The 13,358-nt window shown below is 40.9% G+C and overlaps 1 protein-coding gene across 2 annotated transcripts in view; it reads right to left on the bottom strand.

Annotated features, from left to right (window-relative positions):
• LOC131480815 (alcohol dehydrogenase 1) overlaps window positions 1-7,212 on the bottom strand; it is a 38,980-nt gene extending 31,768 nt beyond the window's left edge. The window contains exons 1-3 of one of the 2 annotated variants that reach the window (XM_058667013.1): window positions 6,959-7,212; window positions 715-816; window positions 24-162 (exon numbers count right to left, since the gene is read on the bottom strand). In XM_058667013.1, the coding sequence (XP_058522996.1) occupies window positions 24-162; window positions 715-816; window positions 6,959-6,976 (259 nt within the window). In that variant the 5' untranslated portion in view covers window positions 6,977-7,212. The remainder of the gene's footprint in view (window positions 1-23; window positions 163-714; window positions 817-6,958) is intronic. The other variant, XM_058667012.1, reaches the window with a different exon arrangement.
• Window positions 7,213-13,358: the final 6,146 nt, after the last annotated feature.

Here is a 13,358-nt window from a genome sequence, read left to right as displayed (position 1 = left end):
GTCTCTGAGTGTGAATTCTTTACCTGGTTTTACGGTTGTCACCCCTTCGCCTATGCTCTCCACAATGCCGGCTGCCTCATGGCCTAGAATAATAGGGAGAGGCGAGACAATGCTTCCACTAACCACGTGGTCGTCTGAGCGACAGATTCCCGTGGCCACCATCTAAGGAGAGAAAGAGTAGATTCAGTGAGGATGTGATCCTCAGATGGATTGTATCATTTCGTGAAGGTGTACTTCTAAGGAGTTTTACTAAAACTCCCTACTTTTCCCAATTACAATTCAGTAGAGTCTGAAGGTGAATCTAAAGCCTTTTGTGCCTAGTCTGCCTTCATCCCCTTAAGTAAGCCATTTGGAATATTCTGTGAAATAATTTATCCTGACATATGTGTGCAGGAATGTATGAGTTGTACAAATGAAACTTGTGCATTAACTCATGGAAGTACCCATTAGTAGTCAATTTTGAAATCATGCATCCTTTCTTTCTATAAATACATACATTTTCTCTTAATATTCTCCACTTTCACTATACATGCTCTTGCTCAGTTTTAAAATGATTAAAAGCAAGTGTTTATCTTTCCTTAATTACAAATGCAATTCTGTTGCCTGGATAAACATGTATTCAGTGTTGTTGAATGTATTTAAAAAATTTTTCCATTTAATATTTTCTGAAAGTTTTGCATGTAAAAATCTGCTGAAGTATAAAAAGTGGTTCACCTTAATACGAACTTCATGGGCCTTAGGTGGTGCGACCTCCACCTCCTCGATGGAAAAGGGCTTGTTTAGCTCCCATAGCACAGCTGCTTTGCATTTGATTACCTGGAAAGTCAAGCAGAAGGATGATGCCATTTCCCCCAGTCTAACAGCAGGGATTGTGATTCTCACCAACATGCATGTCACATGCATGTCACATCATGTTTGAATCCTAAGAAGTGTATCACAGCAATGAACAAGGAAAATTTAAAGAGCTGTTTGAAAGTCATATTCAAAGCAATACTATAAGGAGAGAGAAACACTCTACTATGATATTGAGATAAACAGGAATATATTCACCAATGGCATCATTTGTTTGATTCCCCTCACCAAGAGTGTTTATTTCTGGTCGTTCCTGATTGCTACTGTATGCACAAATGCTGTTTTGTACATGAAACTCTAAGAATTATTTTTTGAAAGTCAGCCTACATTCACATAAAAGCTGTTATTTCGTTGCTTAATTTTCTGCTTAAAACAAGGTTCTGATGTTATGTGTATGATCTTGGATAATTGATCAGGATGACTTCTCTCTCTTTATTTGCCCATTCTTGATTTTCTCTCTTGAGCACATCTTCATTCTCTTTATTTGCATTAGTGATTTAAAACTTTGAGTTGTTAATTTTGTTATTTATGTGTAGAGATTCTTGGATAAGATTTGTGCTCACAGTATTTTGTTTGCGTGTGCACATATTGTGGGTTGAAATTATGTTTTGTCAATATTAAATAAAAATGGAAGGAAGCAATGAGGGAGATTCAGAGAAGCAGAAGAAGAGAAGGAAGTATGGTTATATTCTTCGAACTTTACATGTGAAACACATGAAATCTGCTCTTTCTATGATATTAATTATTTAAGAAGTTGAAGCTCCTCAAACTGACTCTAGTAAGACAAACACAATTGTGAGCTTTCTTGAAAGAGAATTAATATAATTGCAAATATGTCAAGAATTTAGTTGAAATTTATCCTTCTGAGAGTTCGTTTTCCTAATTTATGTTCAAATGCTCCTACTATGGAGTATGTTCTCCATCATCAGTGTCAAAATAAATTTTGTGATGGGTGTTTGATGCAGTAATGAAGCCACCAATTCAGATGCCCACATCCAGCATCAGAGGGCCTGGGTTCAATACCTCCCTCTAGCACCTAACTCCAGCTTCCTGATAACACAGCCCTTAAGAAACAGGACTGTTGTCTTGAGTTGTTTCCTGCCACACATGTGAGAGGCCTGGATTGAGATCCTGACTTTGGCTACCTTGCTGTGGTGTTTGAGACTGTACCAGGGTTGGCCAGTCAATCTCTCTAACAGCTTCTCAACTAAGTCAATAAACATAAGAGTACTTGACGTTGACACATGAATAATTTTGAGGTCTTGGTAATCAGAGGCACTTACATGGTGTTTTGTGATGAGTTACAAGCTTCATCTGTAAGAATTAAGATTTAAGAATGAAGAGTATAACTGCATTGTTTTGCCTTAATTTTGGAATGAAAAGACTGAAGCTCAGCTGATTTAGGGAGCAATTTTCTAAAGTCAAAAATACTGGCTCCTAGAGAATTGAAATTTTCCTCTCGTTGTAGTGGTGAAAAGTCAACAAAATGTTAAGCAACACCAGCAATAATAGAAATGACCAACATGTAATAACTTACTCTATGTACCAGCTATTATTCTAAGTGCTTGACAGTATTAATTTATTAACCTCTCACGACTGCTTTATTATGTCAATGTTATTTTCCATCTGAGGAAAGTGAAAGGAAATGAGTGTAACATAAAGGAAGCACTATCAGTAGGCTGAGTGATTGATGTGTACCTGAGAGGACAGGCTTGCTAGATGTCCCATTTCTTCATGTGTAATGTATTAATGTAAGTGGTTTACACTTTGACTGTGTCAATTTAAGATTTTTTCTAAGCTGTGCATGACTAAACTGAAGGTTTTTTCCTAATTATTTTTACTTAAATAGAAAATGCTGTTGTAAATACTCAAGAGTAATAATGGAAATCAAGACAGATTAAGAACACTGGCAGTTAGCTGCTCCTGTGCCTCCAACCAATGTTATTGATAAAGGCCTTTTGTTTGGAAATGTCAGAACCTTTCAGAGGATCTGATATAGTGAGTATTTCACTGTATCATCTGTTCCTAACACAGCAAATACACTGCATATCATCATATTGCTTTTGTAATGAGCACTTAAAATGAACAGATTATTTTGAGTGAATACATTTCTCTGCAATTGGAAGCAAATTTCTTTAAAAAGTATAAATTTATGAAAGATTTAAAACCAACTTTCTTTGTGCCTGTCATTAGTAAGAGACTTGGGTTTTGTGAGTTTTTATTTTCTGTAAAATCATGCTGATTTTATGTGGAGAAGAAACTGTTCATTTGAAATTTGGTAGAAATTACAAATTAGTATTGCCTTCTTCTAAGATGTTGATCCTAATGCTCTCTGATAAAATACTTGTGGAAGTGATAACATATTTCAAAGTCCTCTGAATCAAATTCTCATATAATGTCACCCTTAACCCCCCAGACGTCAGAAAAGTAGTATGATTACAAAGACTAGCGCATTGAAATTATGGACTTCTGGTGCTGGTGTTGGTGCCTGTCTTACACAGGTGTGGTTGGTTGATGGTGGCCTGGGGTGTAAGCTTGCAGAGGGCCTGTGAGATGGCTTTTGCAGGGTCCTGAGAGGAGCTTCAGTCTCACACCAACGTAGGCAGAGTGAGCCTGGTGATTTCCTGATTTTTTGGCCCTAGGTGGTATGGGGACAGGGTAGAGGATAATTGTAGTTCAGCATGCAGGTGTGCTGTTTTGGTGGACCAGGCTTGGGAAACTGAATGTTCTGGAGTCTTGGGTGGGTAAAGGTGTAGGCTGCCAGTTCAGCATGTATGGCAGGAGCTTGGGTCCCTGTGGGCAGGCAGAACTCCAGGCTAGCATAGCACCCCACTGGAAGAATGGGCCTCAGAAGTCTATAGTGGAAAACCCATTTGCTCCCAAGTGCAGGGACTGTGGATTGGTCAGGGAAGGGAGTGAGGGTATGTGTGGGAAGGAGGACCACTGAGGGAGTATGTTGTAGGTGAGGACTTCTGAGGGACTTCCATCAGTAAGTGAAGGGATTGAGATCAAGTGGTTTGGAGAGTGAAGCTGGGGAAACTTTCTGGGTCAGACCAATGCACCTGCCCATGTGGGAAACCAGAGCTGGTCTAGCCAGTATCGACCAGTGCTGACCACTACCAGCAGTACACACTTAAGTTAGGTTTGTGGGCCTACCTGGCATGGCTAAATCACAGTATCTTCCAGTGAGTGTCATGGCTGGGCATGACACTGACCAGCATGTGAGAGGTCCGGTCTAGGGGCAGATTCTGTGGGGGACATGTGATCCCATTCCTATGGAACTGCAGTTTCTGCTGGTTTGCTGAAGATTTGGGGGGTGGAGGTGGACTGAGTTAGGCATTACCAGAGAAGACGGCAACACTCATGGGTACTAGGGTTGGGAACCAGTCAGGCTGATCCAGGCTGCAGCACCCACAAGCACACCAAAGATAGGGTGTGTGGCAGACCAGACCACAAAATCCAGCAGCTCATACAAAGGCCAAGAAAGAAGGGGGCAGACTGTGCCAGGTGAGGGCCTAGTAACCACCAACACATGTGAGATCTGGGTCTGAGAGTGGGCCTGGTGGGGAACTTGGGAAAATTTCCTGGTAGGCTGTATCTCCCAGTGGAGAGCATGTGATTCATGCCTGGGTGTTAGGCCAGGCAAGGTAAATCCACTTGTCAGCAAGTGGGTGGGTTGGTTCTGGTGGTGAGTGCAGATGGGGCAAGACCAGGCCAAATCTTAGTACACTGATATGTGCAAGAGCCTGGAAGGAGTATGGGTCATGCTGGGCTAGGCTATCATACTAAGCAGTTTGCATGAGCCAGGGATGAGAACAGACTGGACTTGTGTAGGCTGTAGCACCCACCAGCGAGAGTTGTGACTGGGTGTAGGCCAGGACAGACCAGGCTACAGCATCTGATAGCAAAGTCCAAGGTGAAGGAAGGGCTGTGGCAATCCAGCTCAGAGTAATCACTGGCATGCACAAGATCTGTGGCTAGGAGCAGGCCTTGTTGGACAGCTAAGGGGACATCCAGACTCGGTGATGGTTCAAACTGGTGACTGTGAGAACCAGAAATGGGTGTGGTGATCTGTGCTGGACATGACTGTAGTGTCCCTTTGCATGGGTATGGGATGTGTCCCTAGGTCTTGGGTGTGCCAGACTGCGACTTTATTCCAGCACCTACTGGTGCTCATGAAAGCCAGGGTGGATGTCGGAGATGCTGGGCTAGGTCTTGGGACCTGCTGGACCATGCAAGAGCTGGGTCTGGCTATGGACCAGGTGTGGCTGGGCTGTAGTACCCAGTGGTAAGAACTGGAATGGGTGTGGTGCAATTGGACAAGGCCACTGTTGCTGCAAGGACAGAGAGTAGACCAAATTAGTCTAGGCCAAGGACCCATCTGTGTGAGTGAGATCTACCACTGTGAGGTGATCTGATAGAGGAGCTTGGGGTACTGCTCTTTCAGGATGCAGTTCCTGCAGGTGAGTTCAAGAATCAAGGCTGGGAGCAGCCAAGTCCAGGCCAGGTTGCATAACTGCTGGCTAACATGTGGCTCAATTTCAGGGGAAGACTAGGCAGGGCCAGTTCATAAAAACCCACTGGCCCCTCTGAGAACCAGGACGGGGTGCATGATAGGACTGATGGTCCACAATACCAGCCAGTTCACATTAGGGAGGACTGGACTGGGATGGGCTAGTCTGTAGCACCCATCAGCATGAGTTGGAACTGGGAGCAGAATAGGACAGACCAGGCTACAGCACCCACCAGCATATATAAACCTGGGGGAGGCTGGGACAGGGTGAGTCTGGCAGGGGCCAGTGTGGACTCCCCTGCAGGGCATCTGCTCCCACTGATGAGTGTGAGAACCAGAACCTGGAATAGATCAGGCTAGGCAGGGCTGCAACACCTTTGGGTAGATATGAGCGAGTTAGGGAAGAGCCAGTCAGTGCTAATCTACTGTATTGACTGCTGCATGCATGAGGCAGAATAAGTGCAGGCTAGTCTGGGTTTGCCACAGAATCAGCTAACATGTGCCGGGAATGGGGGCGAGTCCTGACAAGCTAGACTGTAGAATCACCTGAAAAGCACAATATCCAGTACTGGGAGTAAGCCTAGTAGGGAGACTGTAGACACATGTGTGATGGGCTGCAATTCCCAACTGTGAGTATGAGAACCAGGGCTGGGTGTGGATCTGGCTGGACAAGCAGTAGTACCCATCAGCATAAGTGTGGGCTGCATAGTGGGGTCTGTTGGACTGAGCAAGACTACAGCACCCTTTTGTGTGTACAAAAGCCAAATGGGATGCGGCACAGATCAGACCAGTCTACTGCATGTACTGACATATGCAGGAAGCAGTCCTGCAAGCAGGCCAAGTGTGGGTTACTCTGATTGTTCTGCATTGGTGTATGTGAGAGCCCGGTGTGTGGTAGAGAGGGTTGGTCTGGGCCACAACACCCATGGTTTTCCATAAGAAATGGGACTGGACACAGAATTAATCCTAATTCTCAAAACCACTGAGCAGAAGCCTTGGAGCATTCTCCACATCAGGGATACTGGGATGATCAGGTGGCTGTTCCCTATCCCTGTGTACTGATGCAGTTAGGATGCTGGTTGCAGCTTCTTCCCTTCTCTCTCTGTTTCCCCAGATACAGGAAAAAGAAAAAGAAACTTGAAAACCATCATTTCATCCATATCCCATAATTATTGATCCTATGCACCCTAATCAGTGGTCCACCAGGGAATGCATCATACTCAAATATGTAGACATCCTCAAAAATAAAATTTAAACAACTGCCAACTTTAACATAGGTCCCTTTTTAATTAAAGAGTTCCAGTTATAAAGTTTCACATTAGGTATAATTGTCTTAGAATAATCTATCGAAGTATTACAAACTGATTTGTTGTTTGAGTAAAAACAACATAAACAGATCTTATGCATCCTACTTAAAGATGTTTGAAGTATTTTTTCCATTACAGTGCAGCATACATTGTAAATATAGCATATAGTTCACATTGTATATCAGCATATATCCCTTCTAATGTATGCGTGAATTTTTAATTGCTCATCGATGTCATATCCTTTATGAAGAAACTGCAATGCCAACAGAAAAAGGGTTTTGCTTACTTTTCCTGCTGTGCTCATGTTGATTCTGAGTTCTCTGCAGACCAGGAGACTGGCAAATTCTTGTGGACTTCTTGCTTGCACAAGTACATGAAGCAAATATATAGCACAGATATTTTGTTTGCTCTTGTGTCATCAAATTCGCACATGATTTGTGATTTCAATTTCTAAGCCACACCCATCAGCTTCGTCTCACACCAAATCAAATCAGAAAAACAGAGCTCAAAACCTGAATTCAAAACCTTGGTTTTGCAATGCACTCTGCAGATTACAAGTTGTTGTTGTTAGATTAACCATTTCCCTACACCTACATTTGAATACATATCTTTTCATGTGTGTGTTCATGCATCTCCTCTTTCAATCCCACTAAGATAATTTAGCGTACTGTTTCTCCTTGTGTGCTCCAAGTTTGAACTTTGAATCTACAGGCTGCAACTGGGAAGGAGGAGGGGAAAAGCAGCAGCACCAATGAAGCAGGACAGAATGAGCCAATGAGTGTGTTTGCTGAAGTTCTCTCCTCTCCAAAGCCCAGAATTAGGCACCCAACTGTTGTAGCAAAGGTTCTCATTGTCGCTGGCATTTCTGCTTTACATGACATCAGTCAGCATCACCTCCCTGACTGATGTGTGGTGGACTGGTCACTCCACTGTTCCAGACACTGGACTGGCGTCAGTTGGTGACATTGACTAGTGCCAAAGGCAGCATAGGTTCAGGGCACTGGGTGGCCTTTGGAATCAAACAGACCTGACTATCTTTGAGACCTTGAAGTTATTTAACTCTTCGTTTTCTGAAGTTTGTTATCTGTAAGATTTGGGTGGACGATAGTACCAGGTCAGAGGATTGTTTGGTATATCAATGAAATAAACATGTGAAGCACTTCTCATGGAACACTGGCAAGCAGGAGCATTCTGTTATTATATCTGGCATAGGAAAGGCACAGTCCATGGAGAAGAATGGTGTATAAGCAAGAGAATGATCCTGGCTGGGCAGGGCTAAGGAGAGGGAAGGCATTCCCACTGAAGGATTCCAAAGAGGCTTTAGAGAGAGAAGCCCTTTGTGTTTCAGATCAATGACTATTTTGGCAAATGGGACCATACTCAGTGTAATCCCTATTCCTAACAAACTGTATTAATACAAGCTAAAACACACACACACTCACACACTCACACACACACACAAAAGCGCACCAGCCACTAAAAAGTTTATAAAAGCAAAGTGCTACAAATTGTCACATGCTAAAAAACTGACAAAGGAAATACAGAGTATAGGTTTAATTTTGAGGAAGTCTTGAGTCTTCCACCAATACTTGTAGGGACACGGTGCAGATAACCATGTGTTGGTTTATAGTCAGCCAACTATACTCATAAGCTTAGGCATGTATTTGAATAGACTTGTCAAGGAGCACCAAGTGTCTGTTTCCAGCTTTACTTACAGAAGTGCAGAGAGTCATATTGGGCTGCTCCATGCCATCACACAGGGACAGACGGTCTTTCATCTCTTCAGTGTGGTCTTGCAATCATTGCCTGCAATCACTTCTTGATAACGGCCCTCAGCCTGCTCCTTGACCCGCCTTTATCTCCCCTGACTTGTGGAGACCATGGCCTTTATCTCCCCTGACTTGTGGAGACCATGGTGCAGAATGGAGTCTGACCATTTAGCAGAGGATGTGGGTGATGTCAAGTAGTGCCCCTGCCCTGATCCATCTGAGAAACTCTTCCATATGTTTGTTCAGTGAGAGACAGACATGGTTGGGTATCAAGAACCGTTTTAGTTCTGCATATATTGGTAGCTTATTTTGATATATAAATTTACAGAGAGCAAATGTCCACAATTTATTCATCACTTATTAAGTCTGTAGAACTCTGTGGGAAGTGATTCATTCATTTTCAGGTGTAACCCTCAGAGCAACCTTCCAAGGGAATGTATTACTATTGGTTTCAATTTTTACACATGAAGTAAGAGCAGCTCAGTTATTAAATGTTCCTAAATGTCCTTGCTAACAGAAGTTAGCTTCAAAAATAAAACTGTATTCAAGAAAATATTAGGAAAAATTTTACAGTTACTCTATTTTCATCGTTTAAAGGTTTTCTTAGGGACAAAATATCACATCTCCACATAATATTTTTGTAACTTCTAATAATCTATAAATATTTTAAAATATATATTAAAGAATATAATATTTTCATTTTGAAATATGTATGTTATATATGTATATATAATACTTTATCATGCGTATCTACTTCCAAACATCCTTCTATTTTTAGTAAAATACCTTTAATCTGAAAATAAGAAATACTCTTTAATGGTGGGGGGTAAAGGTAAAAAGAAAAGTGTAAGAGATCATGGAATAATTTTACCCATGTTTCATTCTGTTAAGAATTGTAGAAATACTGGCGTTAAATAAATAGAACCACAAATTTTGCATTAGTTCAGTGTGAACGCCTAATTCTTTATAAACGTAGTTACATCTCACACAGCAAAAAAGATGATTTTGGTATCATTACAAATGGCTTTTCCTACCATTGAGGTCTTTCTTTCACATATAAATTATTTACAAGTGTGTTGTTGAGACAGCATTATGTCACAGTGGATTAATTCTTCACTTGCAGCACATGCAAAACACATGAGCATAGTTTGAGAACTGGCTGTCTGGTTCTGATCCTGCTCGTGCTCCCTGATAGTGCACCTGCAAGGCAGTGAGGTTGGCCCACAAGCCATATGGCCTTTCTCTCACTTAATCATCCTAAATGAGATATTTGAGTCTTGTTTTCAGCCTGGTTTCAGTGTCAACAACTCTCTCTCTCTCAGTAATTCCACCTTTATCTTTCAAAGATATAAAATAATTTTTAAAAGATTTATTTTTAATTAAAATTTATTTTTAACTGAAATGCAGACTGGTAGATGGAGAAAGGAACTGAACTCTTCCATCCACTGATTGACTCCCTCAATGACCACAATGTTTGCTGATCTGAAGTCAGGAGACGTGAGACTCTCCTAAGTGCCCTGTGTGGGTGCAGGGATCCAGGGACTGGAGTCACCCACTGCTGTGATTCCAGACCATGGGCGGGGGCTGTATCAGAAATGGAGCAGCCTGCACAGGAGCCTGTGCCCATGTGGGATGCTGGTACAAGAAGGTGATTAATCTACACAAGTATCATGTAAGGCTATATATTTGATCTTAAGAACAAGAAGGTGTTTACTGTGGACATATTCCTGTCACCCTTTTGGGATTGATTTCTAGTTTGATCCTTCCATGGTCACAGCACATAGTTTGCATGGTAACATTTTTTTCTATTTTATTTTTAATTTTATGCTACAATTCCATGGGCTCTGGGATTTCCATCCACCCCTCCCCATATTCCCTCCACCCTACTGGCTTCCCCATATTATTACAATAGCATAGTCCTTTTTAAGCAGTCATGAACCCATCATTCTGCTATTTAAGTGTGACCTGACAAGGCCAGTATAGACAGTCCAGTATCCTATTATCAAGATACATCCAACAATCTCATTGGGAGTCCATCTTTGCTTTGGAAGTAGAGATGTAGACTGCATTGTATCTTTACATCTAGATATGATCATCTGTGTTACACAGCTACTATATGTTCCCTTAAATGAGAAGCCGTAAACTAAAATCAACACAGAAATAAAGCTAAAAAAAATTACAGCACCACGGAGTTAATTAACATGCTGCTGAATAACCAATGTGTCAAGGAAGAAATGAAAAATAAAAAAGTTTCTTGGAGAAAATGGTGCTCCCCTCGGATCTATGAGTCAGTGAAGAATTTAATAAGAGAAAAGAAAGTATTTTGAAGAAATGAAAATAAGGACAAAAATATCAAAACCCATCATAGCATGGAGCATTCTAGAGAAGAGATCATGTCTTAGGCCATAAAATAACTCTCAACAACTTTTTCAGTTTTTTAAAAGAAGTTTATTTATTTATTTTATATCCCATGATTCAGTTCCATAGGCTCTGGGATTTCCCTTGCCTGCTCTTCAAATCTTCTTTCCCCTACCCCCACTGATTTCAAACTGTCATAAGTCCATCGTTTGGCCATTTAAGTGTATCCTGACACTGTACTCATGGACAATGGAAGAGAGTCCAGCATTCTATTGTAAAGTTACATTCAACAGTTTCATTGGGAGTCCATCATTGATTTGAAAGCAGAGATGCACACTGCATTGTATCTTCACTTCTATATGTGATAGTCTCTATTACACAGTTACTATACATCCCTTTAGATGAAAAGCTATAAAACAAAGTCACCAACAGGAAGAAAAAATAGAAAGTTAAACACAACATGAAGTTACATTGCATGCTACTGAGTGAACAATGTGTTGCTGAAGCAGCTAAAGTGCTTGCCTTGCATGTGCTGGGATCTCATATGGGCATCAGTTTGTGTCCTAGCAGCCCTGCTTCCCACCCAGCTCCCTGCTTATAGCCTGGTAAGGCAGTGGAGAATGGACTAAAGCCTTGCGACCCTGCTCCCACGTGGGAGACCCAGAAGAAGCTCCAGACTCTTGGCTTCAGATCAACTTAGCTGCAGTCATTGTGTCCATTTGGGGAGTGAGTCAGAGGGTGGAAGATCTTTCTGTTTGTCTATCCTCCTCTGTCTTTATATCTGACTTTCCAATAAAAATAAATAAATCTTTTTTAAAAAGATTAATTGACTATATATGTGTGGACTCCCTTCTGGAGTTTTTATTTTGTTCCATTGATCTTCTTTGTGTCTGTAACAATACCAGACTGTTTTGATGACCACTGCTCTGTAATATGTCTTGAGGTCGAGAATTGTGATTCTTTCAGCTTGGCTTTTATTTTTCAGGATAGTTTTGGTTATTCATGGTCTCTTGTGTTTCCAGATGAACTTTTTCCACATGAACTGTTATATCATCATTTCTCTTTCTGAGAAGAATGTTATTGGGATGAATATACATAACATACGTTGAATCTGTATATTACTTTCACGAATACAGACATTTTGATGATGTTGTTGTTCCTGCCGATCCAGGAACATAGTAGGTTTCTCCATATTTTAATGTCTTCTATTATTTTTTTTAATGTTTTGGAATTTTCATTATAGAGGTCTTCCACATCCTTAGCTAGATTAATTTCAAGGTATCTGAGATTCCTCTCCACTGTTGTAAAGAGGACTGTACTTGTAATTTCTTTCTCAGACATGGAGGGTTCTTTTTTTGCCTTTACTAGTGCCATTGATTTCTGTTTGTTAATTTTGTATCTTGCTACCCTGCCAATGTCTGTTATGAGTTCCAATGGTCTCTTGGTTCAAGGTTTTGGTTTTCCTATGTAGAGAATCTCGTCATCTGCAAACAGGAATCATTTCAATTTTTCAGTTTCAATATGTATTCCTTTGTTTTTTCTTGCTTAATCGGTCTGGTAAGGACTTCCAACACTATATTAAATACTTGTCTAGTTCCAGACCTTAGTGAAAAACATTCCAGCCTTTCACCATTTAGTATGATGTTGGCAATTTTTTTGTATATTGCTTTGTTTGTGTTATAGAATGTTCCTTCTCTGCATATCTTGCCTAAGCTTTATAGCATGAAGTGATGCTGGATTCCTGTCAAATGCTTTCTTTGCATCAATTCAGATGATCATATGGTTTTTATTTTTCAGTGTGTTGATGTGGCATATCACATTTATTAATCTGTGGGTTTTTAACCATTCCTGAATGCTAAGGCTTGTTTTGTGGCATATAACATGATCAATTCTGGAGAAGGTTCCATGAACTGATGAATAAAAAGTGTATTCTCTGTAAGGTGGAAGTTTCGGTAGAGATCAACTAAGTTCATTTGCTGCAGTGTTTGTGCGAGTCCTATTGTTTTCTTGCGGAGTTTCAGTCTCATTGATCTGTCCATTGATGGTAATGGGTATTAAGTTCCCCCACTATGATTGTCTTGAAGCTTATTTCTTCCTTTAAATTCATTAATATTTGTTTCACGTAGAAAAGTGCCCTGGAATTTGGTGTATATACAATTCTTATGGTCATATCTTCTTGCTGAATGGATCCCTTGAATAGTATGTAGTGTCCTTGTTCAGTTCTTGTAATGTTTTTCATGTCAAAGTCTGAATCATCTGATACAAGCATGCCTACACCAGCTCATTTTTTCTTACCGTTAGATTGGAATATCTTTTTCCATCCTTTCACTTTCAGTTGCTGCTGATCTTTGTTGGTGAGATGTGTCCCCTGTAGGCAACAGATAGATGGGTTTTGTATTTTGATCCATTATCATTACAGTAATGTGTGACTTTTGTTGATGCATTTAAGCCATTTACATTCAGGAGTAATATGGATAGGTGAGAGTTTGGCCCTGTCATTTTAGCAACGTGCTATTCTTTGATGTAGTTTTCTGTTGTCCTTTTGCTGGGATGCTCTCC

The sequence above is a fragment of the Ochotona princeps genome, chromosome 7, assembly GCF_030435755.1.
Source record: "Ochotona princeps isolate mOchPri1 chromosome 7, mOchPri1.hap1, whole genome shotgun sequence".
Lineage (NCBI taxonomy): Eukaryota > Metazoa > Chordata > Mammalia > Lagomorpha > Ochotonidae > Ochotona > Ochotona princeps.
This window is presented reverse-complemented; position numbering and strand designations above follow the sequence as displayed.